Source organism: Drosophila busckii, chromosome 3R (genome assembly GCF_011750605.1).
Source record: "Drosophila busckii strain San Diego stock center, stock number 13000-0081.31 chromosome 3R, ASM1175060v1, whole genome shotgun sequence".
Taxonomy (NCBI): domain Eukaryota; kingdom Metazoa; phylum Arthropoda; class Insecta; order Diptera; family Drosophilidae; genus Drosophila; species Drosophila busckii.
This window is the reverse complement of record NC_046607.1, coordinates 23,159,732-23,179,762: the sequence shown is the minus strand read 5'-3', so window position 1 is coordinate 23,179,762 and position 20,031 is coordinate 23,159,732. Positions and strand designations below refer to the sequence as shown.

Below are 20,031 nucleotides of genomic sequence, written 5' to 3'. Positions count from 1 at the left end.
TGCTGAATAGTTTTTGGTGCTGAGCATTCAATGCTGACGTAGTTTGGTGTCTGTTTGCCCCTGAAGATAACTGAAGGCTGTGGGGTTCTATATAGAAACCTTGAGCGTTTGCACGTGCCTCAGTTTGTGGCTTAAGTTTAGACCCAAATTACGAATATGCAGCCTCTGATCTTTAGCTTCCAATTAGGGCACACAATGAGCGCCAAGCTGTGCCTCTGTCTGTCTGTCCGTCTGTCTGACTGTAATTTGCAGGCGCTCTTTGATGTAGCTGGGGGTATCTGTAACATGTCTTGTCTGATAATTTTGACCTACTTTACGCAGTTGTAAAAAAATTCAATAATAGCAAGACAGAAGAAAAATGAAATACAGCCACATAAAAACGGAAAATTAACTGAAAACGGCATAAGCGACGACGCGTCGCATTGATAAGAGAGCGAGAGCGAGAGAGCGACCATAGTCGTAACCAAGGCTGCGACCACGATTTCTACTTGGGATGCCCTTCGCTTAACCAGATACACCAACAAATATATAAACTCGAAATCCCAAGGAGCAGTCGCAGTCGCAGTCGCAGTCGCAGTTACACTTTGTATTTATTTTCATGATATTTCCACATTTATATGCTTTACAAACGTGGTCGAAACGTGAATTAAGCTGCCCGCTCTCCTCGCTCTGTGTGCCCCCCCAGCAATGTCTTTGGGTTATCTGGCGACCGGCGATGACACGACCGATGCGTGTGCGTACGTGATGCAATCAAAATGTTATTAATAACGCAATAAAGTAACCATAATTTAGACCATTAAAATGCACACACTTTGCGCTACGTGCCTCAGAAGGCAGCAAGCAATCCACACGAAATACAAAAAAGTACCAAAGAACCCAAAGCCGAACCCGAACCCGAACCCTAAACAAAACCACACAATTTAACACCCAAAAGATGAAACTCGCTTGAAGTTACAATAGATATAGACTATAGTAAGGTAAATAAATCATAGAGTAATCGATAAATTTAGACAGCTAATCCGCCTAGATGTTTATAAAATCTATAAGTGAACCCAATTTCAGAAAAGCAAAAGTATCTGCAGCAATGCAAATTAATGATAGATACGCATTGAACGGATATTTAAAGCACATGTTATGCTAATGCACTGGAAGCAGTGAAAAGCTTCTGAGCAACGTGAGCAGAGAAAGAGACAGAACACGTGAGTGTATCTTTAAGATACATGTGCTACAGTTGCATAATGCGCTGTAAAGAGTGCAAAGCCAACATTTGATATTTGCCTAAAGGAGAAATCATTAAGCCAGCGCCAAGTAGCGAGTTGCTTTGATTTTCTTGCGGATTGGATTCGAATTGGAATGGCAGTGATGAGGAGCTTTGTGTGTATGTGTGTGCTACGATATCACCAAATCCGAAAACCGGCAATACTCACTCAACAAAAAGCAGCAACAACAACAACAAAGCTCAATTGAGCTCGAGTTATGTTTATGACAGTTGTCAGATTTGCTTTTGTTGTTGTAGCTGCTGCTGCTGCTTTCCATTTTGCATGCTGAAAATTGTGACGCGTTCGCTTGGCCTGGCAAATGCAAATCTTTCTGTCTTTTTATGTGTGCAACGATGCGTTGCGTTTAGCTTTAGAAAAAGTTGTTGCCACGTGAAAGTTCCTGCGAGTTGCGTAGGGATGCAGACAGAAAGTCGCAGCAGATAAATATCAAATTCAATAGAATTTTTATTGTAAACTATCAACTCTACTTATTTATGGCTACAGAAATTGATTCATTACCTTTGCTTTGGATGCGCGTTCCCAACAATGAGTAATATGTTTAATTTCTTAGCTCATAACAGTTGACAAATGTGCGCCCTTTGAGCAGCCAACGCCCAAAGACCCGCAGCTAAGCCTGCCCCACTCTCCTCCTTTACACGCTGCCCCGCTGATCGCCAGATCGCTTGACACGAGCGTCTATGTAGCGCTTGATTTATGACAGGCTTAGCGCTTGGCTTATCTCCCCATAGGCCCAAAAGATACTTTCAACATTTAACGCGAGTTCAGTTACAAACTCTTTTGGAGCATTTTCACTTTGTAGATACTTGGAACACTCTACGATTTATAGCGTAAACAGATTCTTGTTTTTCATGCCCTTAATACGATTTCACGCTTGTTATATGTTAACATTAAATTAATTAACGTTTATTTTTTTTGCTCTCTTTGCAGGTATGTAACTAACTCCATTTATGGCTTTCACATTAACTTAAAATGCGAATCAGGCAGCTGCAATTTTTTGTTTTTTTTTTTTTTGCAGCCTTGTGCGTGTGAGTAATTATAATTTATTTAAATTGCTCGACAACGAAACTCGATCAGTCGATACAATCGATACAATTCCCATCCATGTCGACCCATTTACAAAGTTTGACAAAAACCAGTTCACAGTTTGATAAAAAACAGAACATGTAACTTTATTAGATAAAACAATCAATGCGCTAAAATTAATTTAAAAACTTAAATTTTACAACTGACTTTAATTCAATTCTAACCACTGTGCTCCACTTACGGCGGCAACTGTGGCGCTACCCCATTGGGCCTGGTCAGTTATGCCACTCAACATTGCCCAATTTACAACAGCAACAACAAGCAACAGCAACAATAATAAATCAGGTCAAATTTTCACTTAAGAAACGCGCCTCTAATTTGGCCGCGTTTTGCTTTTGCTGTGGCGTTTAAAAGTCGCGCGCGCGCGCTTACAATTTTTATTTTGTTTTTGTTTTTTAAATTGCGGATGCGCAGACTTTCGATTTCATTTCAGTTACAGTCGCTGCTGCTGCTGCTGCTGCTGATGTTGCCCCGCACTAGAGGCCTACGGCTCACGCTGCTTTCAAAAAAAGCTGAAAACGAAAACGAAAAAATAAAAAAAATGTTCAAACCGCAGCTCAATTTCTCTTGAGGGAAATCGCTCGCTCGCCTGCCGGTGTCGCCAGCGACGTCAGCGTTGGCGCTGTGACATAACCCGGCGTCGACTGCGCTGCTTTTGTTGTTGTTGTTGTGGAAAGTTAAACAAAAAATTATTGTTGTGGCTGTCGTAGAGTTTTGCAACTGTTGCCGCCGCCGCCGCCGCAGCGTTGTGCACGTGGAAAGTGATTTTGATTTTTCGTAGTGTAAGGCGCCAATTGAATTTCACATTTGTGGCGCCCCAGCCCCCGCCTGAAACAAAAAAGAGAGCAGTAACTCTCAATTGTGCAACACACACACACACACACACAGACACATTAGAAAGTAAACGAAACTGACTTAGATATATATCTGTGATTATATATACAAGACGTATGCAAATGTGGCGCCAAGTTAAAGTTTGCGTAAGCGGCGCTTAGTTCAAATTCAAAACTTCACTTGGCCTTAATATGCAGCATAATTTATCTATGGCTAGTATAGCCAGCCCAACTCCTCCCACGCAGCTGCTCTCAATATTATGGACCTTATTTCAATTTGGCCAGCTCGCCTTGAGTTTGGCTCTAAGCTCTAAATTAATCATGTGATTCACTTGATATGAACTCTTAACTTGTTGTGTGTGGTGCACTGCAATTTTGGGGCCATTCACTTTACTAACTTTCTCGAGCGCGCTTGGAAAACTGTTGCTGCTTTTAACTTTCATAATGCACAGCATTGGAAAATTCGCATGCATCAAGCAAAAGTTTGCAGCAAAGTGCATAAAAGTGTATGTCTTAGTTGAGTTATTCTACGCAATTTAACTTCTTTATGCTTAAGCCCTAGGCTTGGTTATGAATAATTAAACCGCTTGGCCAACAATTTAAATTCTCACTTAGCAGTTTGATCATCCAAATCCGTTACAATGCCGGAACTGGCAAAAACCAAAAATCAACAAATGCAAAACAAATAAATTGCATGCACTTTTTTTTCGATTTTTGGTCGAAATCAAAAAAGTCGAAAAACATTTTGGTTGCTGTGCGATTTCACTTGAATTCGTAACACTCGAAAGGAGAGTTGGAAATATGTTACTGTTGTTGTTGTTGTTGTTGTTGTATTAACTGCGTTGCGTTGAGCAGATTTGTATTTAAAACAAAAGACAAAACGAAACCACCCGCGATTTGTGCACAGACAAACCAAAAGACAACAAAAATCTCTCGCCCGCTATCATATGAGGCAAAAACTCTCTTTTCTGTTGTTGTTGTTGTTGGTGGCGTGAAAGGTGAAAGGTGTAGATAATCAACCAGCAACAACAACAACAACAACAAATGTTTGCCTGGGCCTCGCTTTGTTTTCCTTTTGTTGTGTTTTGAACTCGTCGCAGCCTTTCTAATTTCAATTGTTGCCATCGTGAGCCACCCACAACAAGGCGCCCGCCCAGTCACTGCCCCGCCCCCTCTCTCTCACTCTCAGCGTTGTGCAATCGCCAGCTAATTGCTCAGGCTCCTTGCTTTGATTTTTGTGGCTGCATTTGGAATGACATTTATGCATGTGGCAGCGCCCACAAGCTGTGCAACCAGCACCCAAAAAATAACAACAACAACAATAAGCAAAGCCATGACAAATATTACATAAACACTCATAGAGGGATTTCCACATCAGCAGCAGCAACACCAACAGAGCTAACTAGTTAAAGACACACACACACACACAGATACACACAAATACCAACTACAGCAACAAAAAATTAGTTTCACCTCTTTTTCATGCGCTTTAAAAGCGCAGCAAATTATAAATAAGCAAGAGTTGCCAGCTGAGATAGAGAGAGAGAGAGAGAGCAAGATATACTTGAAATATATTCGGAACAAACAAAATGCAATGCGAATTGCAGCAGCAGCGCCTACAGCTTGTTGCTTTTTGGAAACCGCTTGACGCGGCAACTAAAAAAAAGATACAAAACTGCATAAATGTATGAAAATATGTTAACTTTAACACACAGACAGCGCAAATACTCTACACACTATGCACAGTTGCATTTATTGTAATTTTGCATAAATTTATTGTTAGTGTATAACAAAAAATAAGCAAAAGTTTGGCTTTAACCGAAAATGACAAAATGTAGCCTACGCCGACGTCAGCGTCAGCAGCGACGTCGCCGTCGTTTGGGGGAAGCTGTTACATAACAAACTGCGACGCGCTTTTGTGCAAGCAACACAACAGCAGCGACGTCGACTGCGCTGCCAGCGTCGTCATATGGCCAAAAACAAAAAGGGGGCACGACTGACTGCTGCGCGCGCCACAAAACTTCGCCGGCAACGTAATAAGCGAATAAGCAACAAAAGCAGCAACAACAGCAACAGCAACAACAAAAGCTCGTCTTGGTTTACTTAACGCTTTGCCACAGACGATTGAACTCCACTAAATTTTTGGCATCATTTTGTTGTTGGCTTTCTTTTTATAGCCCATAAATATCTGCTTAAAGTTGCAATGCAATCCCTTTGAGAGTTCAATACTAAGCTTGACTGTATAGCCAAGTCTAGCCCAGCTGATCTCAAATTTATTTCTGTCTACTACTTTAAATAGCTCAAGCTACGCTTTGTTTTTTAGCAAGTGTCGCTGCAGCTTGGCATTAATATTTAATTAATATTTACTTTTATGTAATTTGCCATTTGCTGTTGCTGTTGCTGTGGCAGCGTCTCTCGTTTGCTTAAATGTTTGTTCGCACAGTTTTCACTATTTCACATTTCGAAAATGTACGTTTATTTACAATTTGTCTTCATTAAGGGCGCGCGCAAGTTTTCGGGGCCAGCTCTTTCCGAAATGTTGTCTCGTTCCACACACACATATACAAACACATTGTCACGCAGCTCTCTTAACTGGGCCTTGACGATCGTTTCCATTAAAATGTTTGTTTGTCGCTTGTGTGCGAAGCTTTGGGCCATTTTGATTAGCAGCTCATTTGAAAGTTTGCTTACGAGTTTAGTAGTTACAATTGCTTTCAAAATATGTAATTGCGTTAGCTTAGGTACAGTTGGTTGGGCTTCAAAAAAAAGAGCGTTAAATATAAGTTAAAGTAAATTAGCACTTGCTATTTGTGAGAACAAATGCAAGTTATTAAAGTGTAGCTTCTATCGCGCTCTCTTTCGCTCAATCAATATATACAAGCCGCACTTTAATCCCCTCAATGTCAAAAGTCAAAGTTCACGCTGACTTTGGCTAGACGAAAAAGAATGCAATTAAATGAAATGCAACTAGTTGGGGGTGGGTCGACAGACAGAGACAGCGAATGGAACGAGAGCCAAAAACAATTAAGAATGTGCAAGTATAAGGCAAGAGACGCTAAACTACAAATAGCAAACTGAATAAACGATAAGCAAATGACATTAAAGCCATTAAAGGGTAATGGGCGCACACTGAGCAGCGGCAGTTAAATTTAAAGTCCAAAACTTAATGCCCCAAATGGCAGTTAAACATTTGTTATAAAAGCAATAAACTCATGTTTAATAAGAATGCACAGCACTCGCTCCACTGTGCGTTCAACGCGTCGACGTCGCGTCGCTGTCGCCGTCGTCAGGCCCACCAACAGCGCTGCTCAAATAATTCGTGTGTGGCTTCGGCAACTCAACTCCACTTCCCAGCGCGCTGTGTTCTGTTTGTGTAGACACACACAGGCACACATGTGTGTGTGTAAAAGAAGAAGAAGAAGAAGCCACACAAGCAAGTTGCTTGTGTTGTTTTCTTATATTTAAATTATTAAAAGAATCAAAGAATACAAAATTTATTATAAGCGCTTGGCATCCTTCAGGTTAAAGCCAAAGCCAAAGCATTTGAAATGATGTGTGTGTGCATATGCATGTGTGTGTGTGTGTGTGGTACCTGATGCCTGCTTTGTGGTCGCTGCCTCGCTGTTCTCTCGCTGCTCAAACAGGCCACACACAAAGTTGCACGCTCGCACTTCAAATTAGCCTAGGCCACATACACAATTGCCAGCTGCCAAACACAAACATACGTACCGGTAAATATATATATATATATATTCTATATTGTTGGCCACCAATGTGCGTAGCTCCGCTCTCTCACTTCTGCTTTGGCCTATACGTCAGTCAGTCAGTCAGTCAACAGTGTGTGCGGCTGTAAACGTCAAAAGCGCAAGCGTAGATTGAATTATATGCCATTAAGGCTTGAGCATAATTGTTAGAAAAGAATCTGTTGGCCACACACACACGCACACACTGAAACAAGTGCCAGCCAAGTTGCTGCAGCTGCTCTTGGTCTTGGCCTTTCTTTAATAAGCGTAAACAAACGCCGTGGGAAGTCCCTTTGAGGCAGGATGCAATTGCAATTTTAATTTCAAATTTTGTTTTGACATATTTGGTTTTTGTTCTACGATAAGATCACATGTGTGTGTGTGTGTGTGTGTGTAACTTGGGTGTTCTTTTGACTGATTGTATCTTTGCCCTTTTTTGTTTTTATTAATGAAGCTGAACGTACAAATTGTTTTGCTTTAAGCCAAACTCAATAGACAGGAAACTGTTTAAATTTTATAGCCGCTCTTGTTGCCATTGTATAAGCCCAAACTAAAAACACAGCCAAGGGCAAGTGAAACTCGCTTTATTTTTAACACTTTTCCCTCGCTCTCTTTATGACGAAATGAGCAATAAATATCGTAATACTGGCACAAATCAAACGCAAACCCAAATTATAAATCATAATATGATTTATTTTTTCTAAAGGCGCGTGACAGACAGACAAACTAACAATAACAACAACAAAAGGCGCATAAACTATTGCCAACGATTACAAAACAGCAAGAAAATTGAACTACTACCAAAGTTTCACTATACGAAATTGGTTCATATGCATATCTTGTAAATACGCATGAGTAATTTACACTTAGAGAAAGAGTGAGCGATAGAGAGTTAGAGAGAAATGCGGAAAGCAGCAGCCACCAATCGCTCATTTGTTGTTACATTGTTACATGGCTAAAAGGCCCAGGCCACAAAAAACTGATTGTGTAAATTTGAAATGTAGATTTCTCGTTTTCGGCCAAAGCTTACAAGTCAAAAAGAAAACGAGAGCGAATGAGAAGGAGTGCAAAACGAAAGATTGAAATGTAAGCTATTGAGACAGAATGTTCACTATATTATATATTTAATAAATATAAGCATTAAATTGTTAAGGCTAATGCTAAATCAAAGCCAAAAATGGCAACCAAAGAGACTCGAAAAGTTTCACTCGGCACGAGTGCGGAAGTTATCCCACGGCATTTAAGCTTCACTCGCTCTCAATGCGCTGGTGTGAATACATATATATACATATACATATATATCTTTTACAACTCCATTTCATACATACATATGTATCTAATGGATGCGCCGACAGCTTTCGTAACACACATCACTCTCTCCGCTCTGCCTCTCTCTATTTATTTTCGGGCTGTTTAACTCGTTTCGCTTATTGCAACTTTTCATAGATTTGTAGCTTAGCTTTGATCAGTGGCAAATCGATTGCTAATAAAATCAATTAACACTTTCGTCTCGCTTAAACTTTTCAAGTTTTCTTCGCTTCAGTTTTGAATTTTGTTTTGAAATCTTTAAGGTGACAGAGCGTTGAGAACGAGAACAAGTTTCATGATGACGTCGCCGTCGAACGTTCGTCAACGTCAGCGTCAGCGTCAGCGCTTGCGTCGCTGCCTGCCTTGGGTAGTCGACGCTTTAAAACGCGCTGTCCACACACACACACACACATACAAACAAACATATTTAGCTTTGTTGCTGATGAAAATTAGGTTATTGTCAGAGTGCTCTGTGCATTGCCAAGTTGCTGGGTGAGAGGGGAGGGTGGGAGGCGGTATTTATTGAATTTTTGTGTTGTTGTTTTATTTATGGAAATTAGTGTCAAGTAAATCTTGTGTGTGCAATATATACAAATGTACACACATACTTATATACTCATGTACAATGAAATTCATTGGGCATTTCTATAAGAAACTGATTAAAAATCGGGTTAACAGTCAATGCTTGTGAAAGTTGAAAATAAAACTGATGCAGGAAGTAATCAATGATTTTTTACATAGCCAGCCAGCCAGCCGCGTTCAATGACTTTTTGAATTGAATTTTTTGAGGGTCTGCACTATAGCCTCGCATGATTCTAAACTTGTTTCGGCCATTTAGACTTGTTATGAGCATAGAGAAATAGCAAACATAGTTAAATACACATATTAACTTTTGTATGAACTTCATTCAATTGGCAATGTGAAGTTTAATTCTTTGGTTTTAACCCAAGCAACTGTCTCGCTCTTAAGTTTTAACACCTTGAGTATTTGTTGGCTGTCGCAACTTCAAAGCCAACGAGGCATTACTGTTAACAATTTTCACACATTTCCACACAAACTAACTCTGCTGCCAGCTAATGAGCAACAGATTGACTGTCTAGGTGAGATAAGTATGTGTGCACACATATGCATGTGTGTGTGTGTGTGTGTGTACACAGTAGCTCGCTGGCTAATGTGTGGCCTAGCCTGGGCGGTCCAAAAGGACACGGCGCAGAAAGTCATGCCACACACGAAGCCCGACGACGACGACGACGACGGCGGTCGATGCTAATTTGCACGCCATAAATGAAACGAATGTGCTGAGTGAGCGGTGGCCCAATGTGCGACAGAGAGAACATGATTATGCATAGTAAGTGAAGCAAAGAGCCGGCAGCTGCTGTCGCTGCCGCTGCCTCTGCCTCTGCCGCTGCTAGTTGGGTGGCCCTATACATTGACAACCAGCGACTGCAAGCGACGTGACATGCGTTGCCGACAACGCCCCAGGGCTAAATACTACACTCAATGGATATGGATGTATGTATCTACATACACACATACACCCCCAAACAGTAGTCCCGATAGATTGCAACAGCAGCCGCAGCCGCAGCCACTTTGATGTAAAGTAGGAAGCGCCGCTGCGAATGCCGCCTCAGCAGCGGCAGCAAGGCCGCAAAAATAGCGTATCAATTAAAGAGTGGCGACTGTGACTAAATGATTACGGCTTATCTGCAGGCAGGACCGGACCGGACCCTTGTGAACACAATACGTCCAGCAATGAGCGTCAGTGGCCTCGTTCATAGTTTGCCCTCGTCAAACTTCTGCCCTTCTGTGGCCAAAGCATACATAAGCACTCAAACACACACGCATAGTTGGTTATGTGTGTGTATATAATTGCACACATACGTTTATCACTGGCCCTCAGCGCTAGCGTGTGCGCGCGCGCTCTCTCTCTCCCTCACTCTCTCGCTCTCTAGCTCTCGCACTCTCACCGCATCTGCGCTATTTAGCTTCCTTTCCCATTTACACGCTATGAAACGACGACCTCACACAAAGAGCGCCCTGCCGACGCGACGCCTCTCACCTGACGACTACCAAAGAGTGTAGGTGTAGCTGTATGAATGTGCTTGTCTCTATGTGTGTGTGTGTTTCGCCACACAGCATTGGAGCCGTTGCCTTCGTCACATGGTGAAACGAAACGAAAACTGAAACGCTTTGTCAGCCGAGGCAGCAGCAGCAGCGACGCGCTGCTTGCGTGCGCGCAGCGTCAACGTTAACAGCGAGAGAGAGATTTGCTTTTGGATTTCAAAGTGTTGCGAGTCGTGAAACGAGACGGTTGTCGTGGCGGATGAATTGTGGTTGGCCCGAAACATTTGCAATTTTACCGTCTGAAGTATCGAGGTTTTTTATTTAAATTAAAACCAGGCAAGCAACGACAACAACAATAAGCAAAAAAGACCTTTTTGTTTTAAATAGTGTCAAAAGCGGGTTACAATTTTAGTTTGTACATAGACTTTGAAGCAAAACGGTTGTGCTGACTACTACAACTATATAACTATATAATAAAATTTTGATCGAATTTAATTGCGAAAGCGTTGAACGTTAACCACAACAAAAATACAAATACAAATACAAATACAACAATTAAACAAAGTGCTAAATAAATATTGAAATTCGTGTGTATTTTGTGCCCAACTTGTGCTTGTGTGCGTGTTAATACAAAAATGTATCTATAAATATACTACATACATAGATACGCAGTAAATTTGTATATTGAAGAACAGTTACAACAATAACAAAACCGCAATCAATTCAAATTTCGTTTTAAAATGTTTGAGCCTTATGTGAAAATCAAGAAAAAGCGTAATGTGCATGAAATTTATCAAAAAGAGAGCGCTGCTGTCGATGTTGCTGCTGCTGTCGCCGTGGACATTGTCGGCGTGAATTTGGAGCAGCAGTCGACGTCGCAGCAACAGCAACAACAACAACAACAAGAGGCTGCTAATTGTTGCTGTCAAAGTGGCTCGCAAGATGTTGGCAATGCGAATGGGAATGCGAATGCGAATGCATTGAGCGTATTGGTTGAAACGCCGCCAGCAACGCCACAAGCAACAGCTAGCAGCAGCAGCAGCAACAATTGCAGTCGCCTGCAGCAATTGATATCAACGCCTCCAGTATTATTGCGCAGATCGTCGCTGTCGGCAGCGGCGTCAGCGTTGACGCCAGCGTCGGCGACTACGTCCACGTTGTCGCAACACCCACACGCTGTTGCCGTGAGTACGCCACCGCCAACGCCACCACAGCAGCAGCAGCAGCAGCAACAATCAGCGGCAGCGCCTTCAGTTTTGCAACAGCATTTGGGTCACCTGAATTACGAAAGTGGAGCAGCTGCTGCTGCAGCTAGAAGTAGCACAGCAACACTGGCGCAACATTTGGCAACACCCAGCAGCATATTGCAGGCGGCTTTCAACAACAACAACAACAGCAGCAACACCAACAACCACCACCACCACCACCAGCACCAAAGCAACTTGCAAAATCTTTTAACGCGCGCACAAAGTTCCTCCACCGCCACCACAACCACCTCCTCGGCTGCCTCCAGCCACAATAACTCGAACAACTGCAGCAGCGCCTGTGCTGGCAACAGACACTACAACGGCGGCAACAGCAGCAGCAACAACAGCAACAGTATCATTGCCAGTCGGCTCTCAACTCCATCCAGCTCCAGTTCCAGTTCGGCAGCAGCAGCCAGCTCCTCTTCGCCCCACCAGCCCCACCATCATCATCTGCATAGCCAACATTCCGCTCTAACCAATTCCATAACAAATCGCATTAATCAATCGATACGGCGGCATCTCAATCAGCAGCAACATCACCATCACCAACAACAACAGCAGCAGCAGCAGCAGCAACATCACAATAGCCACAGCGCCTCAACATCCTCAATTGCTTCAACAAGTTCCAGTTCGAGCGCCTCTTCCACTGCGACCTCTTCACACTATCAGCAGCAACTCCAGCAGCAAAATGTTAATTGCGCTTATCCTGCACAGCAGCAACATCAGCACAATAGCAGCAGCAGCAGCCATCATCACAGCAGCAACAATCATCATCAGCAACAACAACAACCACAACAATCTCCACTGTGCCTAGTATTATTAGTTAAATGCCCCAATTCTAAGGAGTTTTGTAACGCAGCCGTAAATTTCTGTGATAAAAGGTAATTAAACGCGCAATTTGAAACACACAAGTGCATTAAATATAAATAAAAGTGTTAAGACTAAAATTGAGTACGCGCGCTCAAAAGTGTCCACAGCCGCTTTATATAACAAATGCTCCATGCTTATATTTCTTTTATAACAATTGAGTGAATGAATGGAAGTCATTATTATTTAAACAAGTTGTGTGGATTTTGTATGCTTTTATTTTTTTTTTTTTGCACGCCCCTCTGCGCAAACGGAACGGGAAGTCTGGTTGAGTGCCCAATAAAGTTAAGAAGGGTCTGAGAGAGTTGAAGCTCAACATAAAACATGTTGCAGCAATATTTATTTGTTGCCCCGTAATGAAAGCCAAGCAATAAGTTTACCAGCTCAAAACTGTTTGTGTGGCGCCATTTAATTAATTAATAGGCAACATGTTGCAAGTTTGCTGGGGAGAGTTGATTGAACTCGAGCACTCTGATCCAATTGAAATTATTGCTGATACAGTTTTGATATTAATTTTTTCTCTCCTACTCAAGTTTTCACTTTGTTCAAACGCATTTCACCCAATAAACATTAAACAATAAACACAGAGAGTAGCCAACACCTCGTTAACACACACACGCACACACATACTTAAGCAAGTATGTAGAACAAATCTGTAGAAACACAAATTTCTAAGCCACGAGAGAAAAAAGCGATCTTTAAGCCAAGTGGCGAACGCAGGCCTTTAAGAAAAAGTCTTAGAAATCCGGCAAGAGCCAAAGCAGCAGCAGCAACAACAAAAAAGAAAGCACGACAAAAACAAAATGTGAAAACGCATGAAAGCCAATTTCTTCTATATGTATAAGTGTGTGTGTGTATGTGTGTCGTTCGGCTTGGTCCCTCGGTCTGTCGTTTCCTTCGTTTACTGCTGTACAATTTGTTTAGAAAGTGCAGAGAAATGGTAAAAGCGGCAAAATGCAAACAAGCCAACAACAACAACAACAATCAATAACAGCAGCCACTTTTTATGGCGATCAAAATTTGGCCCAAAACATGTTGCATTGTGTGTTAAATTGGGCACAAATTTATTGATAATGATATTTACATACACACATGCACACATAAGTACGAGTGTATGTAAGTAGGTGAGGAAAATAATAATGAGCAGCGAAGCGTTTTGTGTCTCTTTTTGATATTTTCAAACATTAACAGCAACAACAACAATCACCACAACAAATGCCACGCGCTTAACGTGCTTGACTTGCAAAGAGAGCAATGGTGAGAGGGAGAGCGAGAGCGAGAGAGCGCTTGGGGGCTACGTCATCAAACAAGTTTGCGCAGCGCTTTTGTTGTTGTTGCTGTAGCTTACGATTACATAAAAGCAGCGCTCGTTGTAGTTTCGTAGTAAAGCTTATTGTTGTTGTAGTCGCAGTCGCCCACGCGCCTGCGCGCAGCTACAATGCAGGCCAAACAAATAGGTACACATGTTCAGTTTATTAACATTCATATGGATTAAATATCTATTTGGATTACTGTCAACTTTTGTGGCAATGTTTACGTAATTAAGTTACTGATCTAATTAATTATTATAGCACTCTGTATTTTAAATGCATTCACTTATGCATAAGCATTTCCCTATTTCTGTAGCTTTTTATGCAATTTTACTCTATTTAACTTTAAATTTGTTTATATAACAATTTAATCGTTCGCCTAAAAAACAAACCAATGACGCAGGCGTCAGACTTTCACAGCAAACTGCAGGCAAAACTGCAAAACTCTGTGTGTGTGAGAGCGAGCGGGATAGTAAGCTTTCTCCTTTGGCCGCAGCGTCAGCCGCAGTCGCAGTCGTGGAGAGTGGGAGCGGGAGAGATCGAACCGCACAAAAGGCAAATGTACGCAACGCCAGACGCGACGTAACGAATTTGACGTTGTGGACGCCACTAAAAAGCACAAAGCAGTCAAATAAAACAACAACAACAACAAAAAAGTAAAATGCTGAAAAGAAACTTGAGCGTGGGAGTTTTTAAAATTAATATGCGTTCAAGTGTTGACAACTGTGCGCGCACACAAGTAAAAGAGAGCAGCAAAAGGCAAAGAGAAATTGCATGAACAGTGGGTGGCTATGCCTGCTCTATGTGTGTGTGTGTGTGTGTGCATTTTGTAGCGGAAGTAAAGAGATGAGTTGAGTCGAGACGAGACGAGTGCAAGTTTCTCTTTTGAAATCATTTTCATTGGCATGAAAGTTCACATTATTTAAATTAAATTGCCAGGTCGCTGCCATTGCTATCGCGGCTGCTGCCGCTGCCGCTGCTGCTTCTTCTTTACATAGTTGTTAAATTTAGCTTTGCATACTTACAAACATTTGTATATGTATGTGTGTGTGTATGTATAAAATGAAAAGTGTTTCCTTTACTTGAAATACGTTTTTCACTCGATTTGTTGTTGTTGTTGCTTTTGTTACTGTTAAGCGAGTGAAAGGAGCATTTCTTGCTATTGCTGTTGTTGGTGAAAACGCCAGCAGCAGCAGCAGCGACAACAACAAAAACAACAACCACAAGACGAGTGAAAACTCATGCGATAATTTGTTGTAAAAAATGAAAATTTTCACCACTTTTTTTTATTAGCCTGGGCTTTTGTTCGTCGACATTTGTTTGTTTTGGCCTTTTTTGTTGTTGCTATTCGCTTTTATCAAATTTCTTTTAAATGCTAATGAAAACTTGCCGGAAGTGTTTGTCTGTCTGTGTGTGTGTGTGTGTGGAAAGCGCCATCGCACATCCACCTTTCCAGTTATATAACAATTTGGCGAAAAATTGAGCTAAAAGAAAAATTCAATTGTGTTTTTGTCCTAAGCAATTGCTGCGCTTTTCATTTCGGCAGCCGGCGATCATGAGCTATTGTTGACTATTTATAACCACCCTATCTATCTTTCTTTCTCTAATGCTAAACCGATTTATTTAACCTTAAAGCGTGCTGTTGCTTTTATTTGTCCTTTATCCTGTCTCTCTGTGCTACTGCCCACACTTTTCTATTTCATTTTCTTTCATACAAATATCTAATAACCATGAATCAAGCGTGACTGTGTGTCCCTTTGGTTTGCTTGGTGTCCCTAAGAGCTGCGGGCAGCAAAAGAGATTTAAAGAGCTCTTTTATGTATAGAGCAGCTGTAACAGGCTTAAGTATGCATATTGTACATGTATGTATGTGTGTATATGTATTTAAACAGCAGTGCGCATGCGAACATTCTTACTCAAGTGACCTCAGCAGCTTGGTCATTATTTAATTAATCATTATCAATCATTAGCTACTTAATCAAGAGCGCAAGCATTAAATTCAAATGCAAGCGTAACCAAGCTCTCTGCCCTTCATTGAACATATTCAATGTCGTTTGGCCCTTTGCTCCAAGTTCTAGTTAAGTTACAGCAGAGAGCAAGAGAGTTTTGACAGCCGTACTTGGCAATTTTGTGTGCGTGTGCGTGTGCGTAGCTCGCTCACTCGCTCGCTCTCTTTCAATGCCAAATCAATGTCATTAACATTAAAGCACACTTGCTAAAATTGAATAAAGCTACTTGAAAGGTACTAAACCTGAACGCAGCAGCAGCAGCAGCGAGAAGTCAACGTTTGCCTTCGACAGCTGCGCATAATTGACGTCGACGCTGGCAGCGACTTTATTATGTGTTCGTTGCTGTTGTTATTGCTGGCGCTGCTTCCGCTGCTGCTGGTTACTGCTGCTGCTGCTTTACGGTTTGTTCACCTTGACAAACTGCGAGTCAACCTTTTTGTTGTTGTTGTTAATATATATATAATTTTTTTGTTTAACACACGCACGCGCTGTCATACACAGCATTGCGCATTGAAGGTCCTTTTACAGCATTTGATGGCCAGCAGAAGCAGCAGCAGCAGCAGCAGCAACGGCCAGCCAAGCAGAAGAGGCAACATTGTTTATAACTTGCAACACCTTGAAAAAATCTCGACTGCTCAGCTGCTATTATAGTAATTGTTATTGTTGTTGCTGCAGTTGCTGGCTTCGCGTTTGTTATAGCCTTGTAAAGAATTTTCCTATGTTTTTCCTCTATGCTTCAACTGTTACTTTTATTGTTGTAGATATGTGTAGTTATAGCATCTGCCATTGTGCAGCAGATCCTCTATATATGTATATATTTATGTGTGCGTGTGTGTGTGTTTGCTTGTGACTGCTACACTCCCTCTCTATCTCTTGCGCGCTCGCTCGCTCCTATTTTTGCCTATGCGCTTTGTAACCGTCTTGTCCATTGTTTGTCAATTTTCCAACTCTTATATAGCTACAGTTAAAGCGTTTTGTTTGCTGTCATCTGCAGGCTCTTAGAGCTCGCTGTTTGAGTGTGTGTGTGTGTGTGTGTGTGCATCCTGTGACGCAGATTTTTCCCAATGCCCACACAAGCGAAATCCTGCGCTCAGTTTTCATTTGCCGCTACAGCAAGACAGTTGTGTACATCTCGCTCCTCATACTCAGCTGCTGCAGCTGTTTCTTCATCTTCATCTTCATCTTTAAAATTAGAGTGAATGGCAAAAGCTTAAAGCTCCCACAACACGCGCGCTCTCTGATGCTCTTTGCACTCTTCGCTCAATCGATCGTATTAACTGCTCACTCTCACTCAAAGCGAATTACAAGTAACAGTGCATATTGACGTTTGCCCTTTGAGGTGTCATCTCTCGTATATGACAAAAATGCTCGCTGCACATTTTGGCGCATTTCGTTTTGTGTTTTCCGTGTGTCCGTGTCCGTCTCTGTCAGCGTCTCGTCGTCACATCAACGTTGCTTAAAATATAATTTAAGCGCAAAACTTATCGTGTGTGCTTCTTACTTCCTTGATTCCATTTCCCTTCCCCGTGTGTGCTTTTCAATTGTGCGGCAAACTGGAGAACTCTCTGCTATTAAAACTGCTCAATTTTTTTGCCAGACATTCGACTGCCGACAGTAACTTAGTCAAGGTTGAGTTTGAGCGCAATATTATGGATTTATTACAGGAGCCAAGGTTAATTCTAACGCTTACAATATTCACTTAACTAACTACATGATGACTAATATTCTGTTTTCTTTCCACTTGCAGATTGCCGGTAAACGAATGTCAGGCAATCCAAACAGCTAGAGTCTCCTCGAACCTGCACGCATCCAGTAGCACAATGGCGGTCAGTCGTGTACCCTCGCCGCCTTTGCCGGAAGTTAATACACCAGTTGCTGAGAACTGGTGTTACACGCAGGTAAAATGCAAATTGCCAACTCCCTATGCTATCCCTAAACGGATTAAGTTTCAACGCAGTAAACACATTGTATACCTTTGGCATTTCTACGGATTTGCCGACAACAACTGAGTGCAACTCAAATTACAATATTGTAAACCTTAAACCATTTTTGTGGTTATGTTTGATGACAGGAAAATGCATTTCCGTTAGCATAGGCTCATCTCCAGCCGGGGGATGGGACAGGTGTGCAAACAAATTGAAGCGCTAAAGAATCTTGATCTTTGTAACTTTATACACCAATCTCATATATCTTATATCTTGTTCTCTCTTCGTCTCTTTTATCTCACAGGTCAAAGTGGTTAAATTTAGTTACATGTGGACCATAAATAACTTTAGTTTTTGTCGGGAAGAAATGGGCGAAGTACTCAAGTCTTCCACATTCTCAGCTGGTGCTAACGACAAACTGAAATGGTGGGTGCAACTTTGTGAAATAAAACAATCGATCAATTATTTATTTAATGTGTTTATTTCCAGGTGTTTGCGAGTTAATCCCAAGGGCCTTGACGAGGAAAGCAAGGATTACTTATCATTATATTTACTATTAGTATCGTGTAATAAATCGGAAGTTAGAGCCAAATTCAAATTTTCTATATTGAATGCAAAACGTGAGGAAACCAAAGCCATGGAATCCCAGCGGTAAATAGTAACATCAATTTTATCTTTATAGCTACTATATGTATTTATTATTTTACTATTATTTAGTGCTTATCGTTTCGTGCAAGGCAAAGATTGGGGCTTTAAGAAGTTTATACGCCGTGATTTTCTATTGGACGAGGCCAATGGCCTCCTGCCCGAGGATAAGTTAACCATCTTCTGTGAGGTTAGCGTCGTGGCGGACAGTGTGAATATCTCCGGACAATCCAATATTGTGCAGTTTAAAGTGCCCGAGTGCAAACTGTCTGACGATCTCGGCAATCTCTTTGACAACGAGAAATTCAGCGATGTAACGCTCTCCGTAGGTGGCCGAGAATTTCAAGCGCACAAGGCCATATTAGCAGGTAAATAAAATAGCCGCATTTTGAATGCTCTCCTGCCCTGTCTTTGGCCTGACTAATTGTTTATTTATGCACACAGCACGCAGTGATGTTTTTGCGGCCATGTTTGAGCACGAAATGGAGGAGCGTAAACTGAATCGTGTCGCCATAACCGATGTGGATCATGAGGTTCTCAAAGAAATGCTACGATTCATATATACGGGCAAGGCGTCCAATTTGGAAAAAATGGCTGATGATCTCTTAGCGGCTGCTGATAAGGTTAGCAAAACTCGCTACCAACAGTTTATAGTGAATTGTAAATTAATTTCAAATTTGTTCTCTGTCTACAGTATGCACTCGAAAAGCTGAAAGTAATGTGTGAAGAGGCGCTGTGCGTCAATCTCTCTGTTGAAACGGCAGCTGAAACGTTAATATTAGCTGATCTCCATAGTGCGGATCAATTGAAAGCACAAACGATAGATTTTATTAATACGTAAGTACTAATAAATGATCAGACATGAAGTTTGAACTTTTGCTAATCTATAATTTGTTTTTCGTTCTACAGTCATGCCACCGATGTAATGGAAACCTCTGGCTGGCAAAATATGATCACAACGCATTCACATTTGATAGCGGAGGCATTTCGTGCCCTCGCAACACAACAAATCCCACCAATTGGACCACCAAGGAAACGCGTGAAAATGAGCTGAAACCACAATTTCAGAATACCAGCACCAACAACAATAATAACAACAACAACAGCAACAACAACAGTTTCAATAACAGCAACAAAAACAATAAAAATCTATAACTATTATTTTAACTATTGTCAAACAAATTGTACTTGGCGTCACTCGAGCAATATTTTACAAAATTTAACAACAATTGATAACAAGAAAATCCACAGCATCCATGCAAAATCACCATTTATTGTTTTGAAATCGTGTAATTTAATTTTTAAAAACTTGATTGTAATTATATTATTTTGTTGATTTATGATTACGTTTAATTTATAATTTTAGGCAAAAAAGTAAACAAACGAAAAAAAAAATAGAAAACAAACAAAAGCAACAAACAAATATATTATTAATAAGCGTAAAATTCATAAGAAACAAAAAAGCAAAGGCAAATACAAACACCAACAAAATAAATAAATAATAAACAATGCGTAATTATTATTATTATACTATAATTAATTATATTATTATTATTATTATTATGATTACAAAGCGTACACTTTGATTGTGATGTATATTCGATGAGTATGACTAATGCATAATGATACGGATATGATAATGAAGTTGATTTATATATAAATACAAATATATATAAATAGTACTATAGTGTGTATATTTAAAACTCTAACAATGCTG

At 41.0% G+C, this 20,031-nt stretch overlaps 1 protein-coding gene across 4 annotated transcripts in view; it reads left to right on the top strand.

The window, feature by feature from the left end:
• Nucleotides 1-19,620, top strand: part of LOC108602836 (protein roadkill) — a 35,875-nt gene extending 16,255 nt beyond the window's left edge. For 2 of the 4 annotated variants that reach the window (XM_017991088.2, XM_017991087.2), the window contains 7 exons: nt 17,492-17,642; nt 17,974-18,095; nt 18,159-18,320; nt 18,387-18,682; nt 18,759-18,937; nt 19,009-19,151; nt 19,224-19,617. In XM_017991088.2, the coding sequence (XP_017846577.1) occupies nt 17,565-17,642; nt 17,974-18,095; nt 18,159-18,320; nt 18,387-18,682; nt 18,759-18,937; nt 19,009-19,151; nt 19,224-19,368 (1,125 nt within the window). In that variant the 5' untranslated portion in view covers nt 17,492-17,564 and the 3' untranslated portion in view covers nt 19,369-19,617. Of the gene's footprint in view, nt 1-11,036; nt 12,440-17,347; nt 17,417-17,491; nt 17,643-17,973; nt 18,096-18,158; nt 18,321-18,386; nt 18,683-18,758; nt 18,938-19,008; nt 19,152-19,223 lie in introns of those variants that run through there. The other 2 variants (XM_017991085.2, XM_017991086.2) reach the window with 2 other exon arrangements.
• The last annotated feature ends 411 nt before the right edge of the window (nt 19,621-20,031 follow it).